The sequence below is a fragment of the Erpetoichthys calabaricus genome, chromosome 8, assembly GCF_900747795.2.
Source record: "Erpetoichthys calabaricus chromosome 8, fErpCal1.3, whole genome shotgun sequence".
NCBI classification, from domain to species: domain Eukaryota; kingdom Metazoa; phylum Chordata; class Cladistia; order Polypteriformes; family Polypteridae; genus Erpetoichthys; species Erpetoichthys calabaricus.
Genome location: NC_041401.2, coordinates 61,671,426 through 61,683,651, shown reverse-complemented (window position 1 = coordinate 61,683,651; position 12,226 = coordinate 61,671,426). Strand labels below are relative to the sequence as shown.

The window sequence follows — 12,226 nt, the reverse complement described above, 5'->3', positions numbered from 1 at the left end:
CTATCTATCTATCTATCTATCTATCTATCTATCTATCTATCTATCTATCATATAATGTCATTCATATCTATCTATCATATAGTGCCTTTCATATCTATCTATCTATCTATCTATCTATCTATCTATCTATCTATCTATCTATCTATCTATCTATCTATCTATCTATCATATAATGTCATTCATATCTATCTATCATATAGTGCCTTTCATATCTATCTATCTATCTATCTATCTATCTATCTATCTATCTATCTATCTATCTATCTATCTATCTATCTATCATATAATGTCATTCATATCTATCTATAGAACTCTTCTGGTTTATTATTAATGCCCTTATTAAACTTACATTCTTCCTCTTTTCTGACCTTTTTGAGTGGCAGTGCACCGTTAACTTTATAAACAAAAATCTGCTTTTATGAAAGCATATTAGCAGCCCTGTCTAACATCTAAAACGAATACACTGAAACAAAAGTGCGATATTTCTTTTCCTATGTTAGCCTTTAAACGGCAAAAGGGCATCCATAATTCCCTTTCAACATCCTGATTATGAGATGTTCGTATTTTTCACAACTTCTCCTACCTCAGTTGTTCCCAATATGATTAAAAAGCTCGAGAATTACCCCCACCCCCTTGCCTTTACGAACATAAGTCCAAAGTTCAACAAAAGTTTGGCAGATAATACCAGCCAATAAAAAAGTGTCTTTCCTCCTAGAGTAAACACGGAGAGCCGAGTCCAACCTGCTTCCCAGTCGAGTCAATAACAGCCGTTTCTTGCGCACTATTTGCATATACTGACCGTCCCCCAAATTAGAATGTTTTATAGGGCCAGACAGGCAGATGATGGCAAAGTAGAGTTTACAGAGCTTTTGTGACAGAAGTCTTTCTCTGGCAGGAAAGTCTTGGGATGCTCACGGGATAACAATAACAGGGATTATCTCATTTTAATTTGCACTTTTTTGGGCAACTTTAAAAACTTTCTCTTTTTGTATTAATGATTTTAAAGATGGTGTCCAAGTTGACATCTCTTCAACAGGAACTTCTGAGCGCTCTCCTCGACTCGGGAGTTACCAGAGACGTCCTTCTACAGGCATTGGAAGATATGGACCCTAGCCCGCTGTCGTTTGGGGTCAAAATGGAGAATCTACAGGGGTCCCCTAAACTGAGTGGTGAGTCGGATGCCAAGCCTGTATTTCACACGTTAACCAACGGACACGGCAAAAACAGCAAGCAGTCCGGGGACGAAGGCTCAGAGGATGGCGACGACTTTGATACGCCACCGATTCTCAAGGAGTTACAATCACTGAATACAGAAGAAGCGGCGGAGCAGAGAGCCGAAGTGGACAAGATGCTCAAGTAAGGCTTGTAGAGACGTGGGAAAGAAAAAAAAAATAGACCCACTATTATTAAGCGTCAATATTTAACTTTGACGAGTAGTACAGGGAAACGGCTATGTTAAAATAAGAACATGTCATATTATTTATCAAATGTATCATTTAAAAAAATGTTTAACTCAAGCTAAATAGGTGGCACTGTATAATATAATGCCAAGGTGAATGCACGAGAAGTCCCGAAACGCTGAAAAATAACAAAAACACTCGCTATATTTCGTAAACAGATCTATCAAACCCTGACTCTTCCGGATTTCGTCATGATTTATTATCCTATTTCTTTCAATGTAAATGAAGAAATAAGCGTGAGAAATTAAAAGAAAATAGTGAGCCAGGCTTGTTGGCATTCATAGTGAGTTTTTATGTTCAAAGTTCCTTTATATTAGAACAACACCTGTTTACAATTTATTATTAAGTATCGCCCAGTTTAAAATTACTGTAAAATATACTCATCGCTTTGATGGACTGAATAGTTAGTGCAGGAATAATATTGATATAATATTCAATAATAATAACACCTGTCAAGAAATAGTATTTAAAACTGGGCTCTACACCTGTTTGATCTCTAACGCATATTACCGCTTCTACATTTGAACCCCCGAAATAAAAACTCGGTGGGCTGTTTGGGAGAAAATAAAAGCGAATTAGAAAATGTGTTGCCCATCATAATTAACTCGTGCGATTTACAGTTTGGTTTGCACTTTTAAAGCCACCCGCCAGTGATTTACTTTCACGTGCTGGTTACTAATTATCCAAAAGTATTATTGTGTCTCTTCCTAGCAAAATATCAACTAAATAGTGAAAGTTCATTTATTATTAACTGACGTATGGCACTTTTTGCCGAGGGAAGCCTATTTGAATCCAGGGCTGTTCGACAAGATCTACAAACGATACACCTAATAACTGTTAAGTTATTGTTATAGCTATTGATCTAATAATACATTATTGTACCCATTTAAAATTCATTTTCATGCAAACACCACAAGAACAGCAGCAGCAGCAATAACAACAATAATTAAAATAATAATAATAAAGCACACTAATTTTAAATGTAGTTACCATCAGAAACAACATCAAGAACAGCACAAAATATAACAACGAAATTAAGTTTTTTTTTACGAATAGTAATAAAAGAATTTAACAATACATTTTAAAATATTGTCAAAGTGGATAATTTGGATTCTAACACTGGAAAGAACAATCGAAAATCATACCGTTTAAAACGCCGATATCTTCAGCATCAAACTCAGTTCGATTTAAGGATAAGCACTGTATCTTATTAAAATGTAAAACATTTCCCACAAAATATAAAAAGATTAGTATTTTTTCTTAGATTGTTAAGAGCTATTTAAGCATGTTTTAGACATCTGAAACAATTATGAAACTTGCAAATTCTTGCTTAATAATTCTCATTTCCTATATTTATATTGCGACAAAAACACCTTAATAGGAATTCTATGTTACAATAAAGGCAGATTTTTGATAGTTAAAAGCGTTGAACTTTCCTGGTGCAGTGTGATTGTTAGATGCTCGATTACAGTTGTTAGGTTCACACACATGCCGGAGTTCCTTGTCGCGGTCATTTTCTGTTTATTGCACGTAATGTGAAAACGTTAAAATCAGCTGCCAGGACAGCTTAGACGTTTGAAACGGCGGAATTTCATTCGGTTGGAAAACACGATGGAAAGCGACAGCTCGAGCACGTGGAGCTAAGTTGTTATTAATTTAATTCTATAAATCATCAACAGAAAGTTACACAATGGCGTATGATTAGAGTGAATAGAGAGCTTGGTTATTCATTGTCAAAAGTTATAAACCAACATCTATGCTTCAAGTCTCAAATGTTGCCATTCTCCTGAACAAACAGCCCTGTTTGGGTTTGCAATCAGCCTGAACCGAAAGGATTTAAACAACCTGCAGCCCCTCGGCGGATCTGACGTTGGGACTGAGGAGATCCCCCGGCAGACTTTAAGCAGCTAACCGCTGTGCACTTTATTTAAGTATAATTCATTGATGCTTTTTATCTGTTGCATTAATAAATTATTCTGTTTTTGATATGCATTTCAATATAGGTATTAATGAAACATTGCAATGTCATTACTTTAACGTTACATTTAATTTAATTAAAGACAATTTCGTGAAAGAGAATAATTTTTTGTTAGTAAATTTCAAAACATTTTAAAACACCTATTAAAGATCAGTTGATATTTCTTTTTAAAAATATGTAACAAATGCAAATTAAGTAATTTAAGAAATTGCTTTAGAAATAGTCGAAGATAAATTATTATGATAGAAAATGATTTAGGTTTCTACATTTTTGCGCAATGCCGTACTTGAAAATAGTGCTCGTTCGCTTTCTACACACTGCCAGACGCGTCTTTAAAACTCTTACTGTTTTTCTCCGTAACTATTTCAGTGTGCATGGATATGACACGATATTTTCTGTCACGTGCACCTTCAAAAAGAAATTACATGTACACTCAAACTAAACCCCGAACAAAAAGTTAGAAATACGCTGTTTTCTTTTTTTTTTTACGATACGAGGAAAAGACCTGGGAGGCCTAATGGCTGAAACTTTAGGTTTTTGAAGTTAATTTCTTCAGTGCTGAAATGGATTTTTTTCCTCCCAGTTTAACACGTTGTTGTCGCCGTTGTCCCGAATGTTAAGTGCATGCTTATTTGTTTGCATATGTACACATTTGTTTACTTTGTTTCTTTAGAGCATTATTTGTTTCGTGTTTTGCAGGTTAATTAAAAGTTTAACGTGAGAGCCGCCGTTTAACCAAGCCAATGAACGCTGATTCCGATAATTCGGCCAGTTAATAGAATGATGTATAGCTCCTGAACCACGTTGTTCTCTGTTACTGAGATGTTCACTCACGTTACAGTTAGTATAATTCGTGTTACGTAAAGAAATGATGCTTAAAATATAAGAACATCTAAACCAGTTTACAAGTGAAACGGATAATAACAATGTTAAATAAATGCGATAACCGTGGAAATTCTAGCAAAAACGTTCAATTCTAACACTGGACAGACGATGTGGAAGGCAAATTGTAGCTAAAACAATTCGGTCAGTTATGACAGCAAACATTTTGTAACATTATGCATTAGTGCATTAGTAAAAAAAAATCGATAAAATCTGTTAAAATATAATTGACATATATAACGTTGTATAACAACACAAAATATAAAAGTAACTTCTGGAGAATGAATTTCCTGATCTTTTTAATGCATAGTCCCGCAGCACTCGCTTAAGATACTACACCAAAGGCTCTTACACGGTATAATTTAATTTAATTTCTGTTTTTTTCTGAATATTATTGTAATAATAATAATAATAATGAAAAATGGCTACAAAAGTGGGTGCCAGGAGGCATTGTGGCGCAGTATTTCGCGCCGCTTATCGCGGATTCTGCTTCCTTCTGCTTCTTTCACTTATTCTCGTGTGCACGCGGGTTTCGTTCGCGGATTACCTCAATAATTCAAAACCCAGTGGAATTGGCGTTCTGTTCAATTTTAGTTTCTGCCTTGCCTACGATCCTATTATCTCCATTGCCTTGTGCTGAAAAAGACAGGGCCAGAACAACAATGAGTGGACATTTTTCAGGTGACCTGTGTCCGCAAATATCCTCCTGAAAGTGTATTCTGCACGCGCCCTGTTGACAGAAACGAGACATGACCGTTTTCTCTCATTATAGGTGAACGAGCCTTATGTAAAAAGATAAGGTGAATATATCGGACAGGTTGTATTCAGAATACAAATATTGTGGTGCGTAAGGTCCCTAAAATTTGAAAAACAGGGTTATGTCCAGAAAAAAGCAGCAATCCGTGCACTGATGTATAGCCTTTCTTTGTGTACTACAGCGAGGATCCTTGGCGTGCGGCCCGCATGATTAAAGGATACATGCAACAGCACAACATCCCGCAGCGTGAGGTGGTCGACGTAACCGGGCTCAATCAGTCACACCTGTCGCAGCATCTCAACAAAGGAACCCCGATGAAGACGCAGAAGCGCGCGGCGTTGTACACCTGGTACGTGAGGAAGCAGCGGGAGATTTTAAGACGTAAGTACCTGTTTCACCTCCTTTATGAAATGATGTATGAATGGTCTTTAATAACCAATTGTGTGTGAGAAAACGTTTGCTTTTTATCATCACGTCTTTTCACGTATATAGTTTAATTTTCACCTGTGTATGCCTGATGTTTAGGTTTTGTCTGTTAAAGTTCTCTTAAGTCTCAAATGTAATGTACGCATGTGACCACTTCCAGTTATGCAGGTGTGCAAACAGGGTGACCGCTAAGCATTCCTAGGAAGCCGAAATAATGACTGCTTCCCAATAAACCAAATGGGGAAAGAAACACAAATGAAAATTGGCACAATCCATTCGAAGTGATCCAGTACAGTGGCACTTGTTAAAAAAACGTAATAATGTAATGTTTAGATGTAATTAAAACATCGTTTAATTAGTTTATAAACAGCAAACATACATTGCCCTAAAATATCATTTTTCTTTTGGAACTAAATCATAGTCAGATACTACATATTTTTACAGAATTATTTTTCGGATTCTATCCCCAGATATGTGCATATTAGGTTTTTTTTTTTCAAATGAGTATATTTACATGTCACACCAAGTATTTATATTTATTATGACAATTTCCTTACAAATCTTGGCAAATATTCTAAAAATGTAGAAATATTGTGTGAAGCCGACTTTTATACATATAAATACCAGTAGATGGATTCTGTTCAATTTTTTACTCAACTCAACTTCTCATCGGTAAACCAGTGTTTCCTAAATTATTTCGTTTTGTGTTATTTAAATACTTTTCCACTGTAATGAACATTAGAAGCGCAGTCACAAATTTACGGTTACGATCGCCGGATGGATCTTCAGTCAGTTTCTCTGGTCATTTATATGTATGCTTCCTACAGAATGTATGCCATGGAGTAAACTGTTGTTTCGTGAGGACATTTAAAATGTTGTAATTTATATCACTCCTTGCAAAAAATAAATTACCATTATAACTGGTGTCAAGTGTGCTGTGCAGAAGAATTTAAAGTTAAAAAAAATTGCTGAAATAGCAGATTCATGACCAGCATCGTATACTTCAAATGAGCTCATCCAAATTAAACACATTTATTGCACAGTAAATAAGTGCCAGGATCACAAAAACATGGATGTATGGAATAAGCCTGTTATTTTAATAATTTAAAAGCAGAATTAGGAAAGCAATGACCTATCCAAACAGTTTGTAATTTAACTATAATAAATTATATCATAAATTAGAATGTAAAAACATTTGCAGAAATTATTAATTAGTATTTCACGTTACTTTCATATAAAGCGTACTTCTATTTTTTTAAACTGATCTAACCTTTAAAAGTAACACAAATAATGAAAGCAAAGGAAAGGTCACTGACATTTAGTTAGTTGTTGTATGACACACAGCGCCCTTAAATGTAGAATAAATAAGCAAACTTTAACAAAGAGAGCGTTGGCCGCATCGAATGAATCGAACTGAGATTATCAGAAAACAGACGCGGTATCTGCCCCTATAGTGCGCCATTGCAATTGCGAAAGAGCGTCTCGTTGAGAAGATCAAATTACTGTATAGTACTTATAAAGCTTGATGAAATTTGTCGGAGCTTTTCAAGGTTGTATCTACAGCAGTTTTAAAACAAAAGTCAAAGACAGAAGAAAAGACACGAGCCAAAGAAAGTGGTCTGTTTTCATCTGATGTATTTAATTTAAATAAATACTGTAGGTGCCAGACAGTTTGGTGTTTGATCTTCTACAGAGAAACAAAGTCACCGGAGTCCCCCTTTGCAAGGTCCGCATTTTGCTTGATCATCGTAATCATCTATCAGTCAAATAATGCAATCATGTCAACAAATCGATGATAACAACTAATCGCGCATTCCTCGGTTTCTTTTTGTATTTCTCTTCAACATGTATGATTTAAACTTTACAATGTCGAAGTTATCATCATTGTGTTCCCTCTTAACAATGCCACTGTGGCTGAGTCAAAAACATTCAAATTATTAATAAACTTTTACCGATCGCTACCCAAGGCACTGACATACTAATAACCAATAGCAAAGCCAGATATCTGGCCGAAGCTCCGGTGCTTTATTATTTCTTCCGCGTTCTATCCATAGCATTAACCATTCAAGTTAATTTTATGAGAAACCTTATAATGCACTTACTGAACTTGAAACAACTCAGATTAAAGGCTTTGAGTCCAACAATAAATTTGTATATATCCCGAATTGTTATACACAGACTATTTTCTCCTTTCGTTTTACTTTTGAGATGTTTTTTTAGTCTACTTCACATATAAATCCTTTAGTCGAGATCCTCCAGACATCACGGGCTCAGATTATGTTTTCTGACAACGCTTATACCTCTAATATTCCTGTAAACGATGGAGATGTTATTTCGGACTGCGTGTAAATTATAAAGTCTGCGCAGTAAAAGCTTAGCCCTCCGTTTTATTGCCCCTTCAGTGACCGGAAATTATGAAGACTTCATACGACCACAGTGATAAACAACTGGTGCCCCGTCCAGGGTTATTGTTAATAATAATAATAATAATAATAATAATAATAATAATAATAATAATAATAATAATAATAAATACACTAGTTAATTAATTATATTTATCTATTGCTTTCTAATGTACCCAAAGCGCTCGGTTTCGGCCCAGTGCTGCTGGGATGGGCTACGGCCATTCCCGAACATGAGCGTGATGACGAGGTTAGAAAGCGGAGTAACGGGAAATAATCTAACAAAGGCGAAAAGCGCAAACCTCAGGATACAGAGCCAGGCATTTAGTAAAAAAATATTTGGATTTGAAGGTGTCTGTTTCGACACTGATTGTATCAATGATGGCGCATTGCTCTGGTGAATGTTACCAAAAATCCTATAAAATAGCTGTAAAAAATCTTAAAGTACACTCTTGTCGACATACGTAAAGCATATATTACTGTCATTAGGATTTTTTTTCCCCAGATTAGATTAGCATAACGGAAAAAACTGTTTAAGGGAAACAAGAGTGAGGCATTGAGGATGACTCCCTTCAGAGACTGCTAGTTGAGTGGCAGAGTGTACCCGCCTAAATAGCAGGTCCTACATGAAATTAATCACTTAAGAGCAGACATGAAAGCCATTTGATATAATTTGGCGTTTTGTGTTTTAGCATCCCATCAATTGATTCAGGTACTAAGTCAATTTCAGGGAACACTCGAAACACCCGTCACTTGTTCTGGGCCTATTTGGGGTTGCCAAGTAAATGAGCAAGCGTGTTCATGAAATGAAGTTCATCCAGGAAGCGGAAAATAGAAGAATCAAAACTCGAAACTTTGCTTTAAGGAGAAACAAAAGTATAAAATCCTGTTAGGATTAGTTTAAAAATAATAATTAAGAAATCAACACTATGGATAGACAGAACGTACTGGAAGTTAATCCATAAAGTGTTATATACCATCTCTTCGTTTACTGCAAGGCACCGACACGGCTGCTCAATCAGAGGCCTCGAAACTACAGAGGTGGCACTTCGGTGCACACCGTAGAAATGGGCTAGAAAATGTTAAAATGCTTAAAGCATGCAAGCTAGACACGTACACAAAAATTCCTGTAATCAGGGTACCAAATCATGCATTTTGGAAACCACGCTGCCCCCGCTCACTGAGTATAACGTAGGCTGGGCAGATGGGAAAAATACTCGTGGCTCCCTTCTACTCAAGGACTTGCATGTGGTGTTTGACATTTTATGGCGATTTATTTTATGGTATGAATATTGCTCACTCAACTCTTTATAAGTGGAGCAGCCATCCAATAATATTTATGAATAATTCAGAGATACATGTATCTGCTGAATGTCATGACCTATCTTTGTTTCTCTCTGCCAAGAGCATTTCATATCTATCTATCTATCTATCTATCTATCTATCTATCTATCTATCTATCTATCTATCTATCTATCTATCTATCTATCTATCTATCTATCTATCTATCTATCTATCTATCTATCTATCTATCTATCTATCTATCTATCTATCTATCTATCTATCTATCTATCTATCGGTATATGTAAACATATACTTTTCTTATTTTTTAGTTTTTTGTAAAACAAGTTTAGTTGACTGCAAACAAAATAAATATCTTGGGGTGCAGCCTGAGGACCATCTGAAGACATCTAAGTACAAGCAAGCAAACTCAAGGTGTTGTGGTCCAAATTAGTAAGGAAGTTATTGTCATACTATAGCAATACTAAAAATACATTTCAATGTATATAGACAGCTCAAAGACAAATAAATGGTACCATCCTTTTAGTAGTGTGTAAAACCAAGCTGTGTTGTGAATGATTTAGACCACTGGGCACTTTATGCAGTAAGAATATGGAAACAGTTAGAAGTGACTTTCCAGGCTCCTCTTCATGCCAGGTTTGTATGTTATACTCTCAGCTGTTAGTAACTATTTTAAGTTAAACATATTGTTTTTAGTGTCTTAAGATGCTTTGTATTTTCAGGTTTTCCACACTCTTCTCATTTTTGCACAATGTTATATTCCTCCCAGTGTTTGTGTGTGATATACATTGTTCAGTTACTTGTATTCAGCTATTGGTTTTGTAGAGCATGTTAACAAAAAATTACAGGGGGAAATATTGCATATATAATAGTCTACAGTCTGGTTGTTTGATTGACAATATCTTTTAATGGTTAATGTACAGTAAAAAAAAGCAAAAGAAAAGATATTAGCAAGATATTCCTCATTAATCACAGCTTCATTTAAGTGCAATTTATGAACACTATCTTAGCTGGGTGCTTATAGTGTGGCATTTGAATGTTTTCACTGTAGTTTTTAGAATTTCTCCCTTTATTCTTATTTCTTCCTAAGGCCCAAAGACAAGCCTGTCATGGACTGGGAAAAAGTCTCTTAGTGGGCTAGTATTTCATTCTGGGCTGGCTTTTATAGGGTACCTGCTTCTGTGATAATAACTGTTAGTCTGAACAGGAGAAAAGTTTTTAAAATTATATGGACTGGCAAGAAAATAATATGGTCAAGTATTTAAAGTGGCAATAAATTGAGAGAGTGTATACTGAATTAAAATGTTTGTTTTTCCTGCACAGGTTCTTACTGTTAATATTCTGAAATGGAAATGGCTCTTAATTGACTTACTGGTTAAAAATAATACACAAGAATGAGGTAAAAATGTAAGAGTGGTTTCTTTTATTTAGACAATGAAACTATAAAACCAGTAAGAGAAGTTTTTACCAGTTTCTGTTTCAGTAAGGCAAATATTCAAAAATTAAATCTTCTTAAATAACACAATTTGTAAACAAAGATTACATATATCTAACCCCAAATTCAAGTTTAAATATCTGCTAAAATGACAGCTAGCAATACAAAAGGCAAGTTAGAGTAAATAGGAAGTGCAGAGTCAACTGTCATTTCAAGGGGTTACAACTGCTGAATACATTGAATAGAGTTGTAAAAGATAAGTTAGAAAAATGAGAGACGAGAACAGGTGACAGACATTAAAAGAGTAAATTGTGAATGTGTGTGATACGTAACCCATGTGTGTTCGGTCTCATTTAAACCAAAATAAATAAGTAGAAAACAATTTTGGTTCTGTCCATTCAGAGTCTCCCTGAGGATAAAGCAAGATCATTAATATGTAACGTTTAGGATGTGGCCATCCACGAGGTCGGTCACTGGTGAAAACGTCTCCTTACTGTGTGACCCTCAGCAAGCCACTGGACTTAAAACCCTGCGTGTGTTAGACTCATTGGGAAGGGGATCAGTGGAAAAAGGTGATGCATCAAATAATGGGAGTTTATTTATTTGTAATATAGTTATTCTTTTGATATTACTAGTTTGCTTCTGTTATAAATAGTAAGTTTAGTGTAAGTAGAATAAAAAAACACTGTTAGGAAAAGCGCAGAGTGAACAAGATGTGTAAAGAAACATACCATTATAACATCCATTTACAAAATATGATAACAGCAGTAATATTTATAAAGCATTTACACAAACCAATTTTATTTTTTCAGAATTCAACCAAACAGTGCATGGTCCTGGGAGCAATATGGCAGACAAAGGCAATCCGGATCAGATGATGTTTTTCTTTCCAGAGTTCAGTCAACAGGGCCAAGGTCTGGGCCAGCCTGGGGCCAGCGACGAGGCTGGAACAGAACCTTCTAACAAGAAAATGCGGCGCAATCGATTTAAATGGGGGCCTGCATCTCAGCAAATACTGTACCAAGCCTATGAAAGGCAAAAAAACCCGAGCAAGGAGGAGAGGGAGACCTTAGTGGAGGAATGCAACAGGTGAGCGGGCGAATGGATTTGGGCTCTGCTGCCATCTTGAGCTCCGCTTTGCAGAAATTATGTGTCTTATGAAGGAAATGGCACCTTGTTTGAAAATGATAAAACGTATAATGCTTTTCTTGGAACCTTTTTAATAACTGCATATTTTTATACAGTGCAGTGGGTTTCAAATGAGATCCAGCAAGGCTATGTGTTGATGAACAGTCCTCAATTCCCAATGTAAAGAGGCCTGGAAAAGTGAAGTTGACAGTTTGTGACAACTGAATTAACTTTTTTTCTGATTTTCTGATAGTGAAAGAAGCAAACTAGGAGAAAGATCCTGAAATAATATAAAGCAGGGGTTTTCAAACTCGGGCCTGGGGAACCCCTGTGGCTGCAGGTGTTTGTTCCGACCAACTTCTGTTTTTAACTGGACTCCTGGGCTAATTAAGTGAAATGTTATTTCCCAGATTCTGTGTTTTGGGAACAATACAGGAATTAAAAAAATAAGTTTAG

General features: G+C 35.7%; 1 protein-coding gene across 2 annotated transcripts in view; it reads left to right on the top strand.

Annotated features, from left to right (window-relative positions):
• The first annotated feature begins 826 nt into the window (after positions 1 to 826).
• LOC114655533 (hepatocyte nuclear factor 1-beta-like) overlaps positions 827 to 12,226 on the top strand; it is a 50,201-nt gene continuing 38,801 nt past the window's right edge. For both annotated transcript variants that reach the window (XM_028806606.2, XM_028806605.2), the window contains exons 1-3: positions 827 to 1,356; positions 5,259 to 5,458; positions 11,455 to 11,731. In XM_028806606.2, coding sequence (XP_028662439.1) covers positions 995 to 1,356; positions 5,259 to 5,458; positions 11,455 to 11,731 — 839 coding nt within the window. In that variant the 5' untranslated portion in view covers positions 827 to 994. The remainder of the gene's footprint in view (positions 1,357 to 5,258; positions 5,459 to 11,454; positions 11,732 to 12,226) is intronic.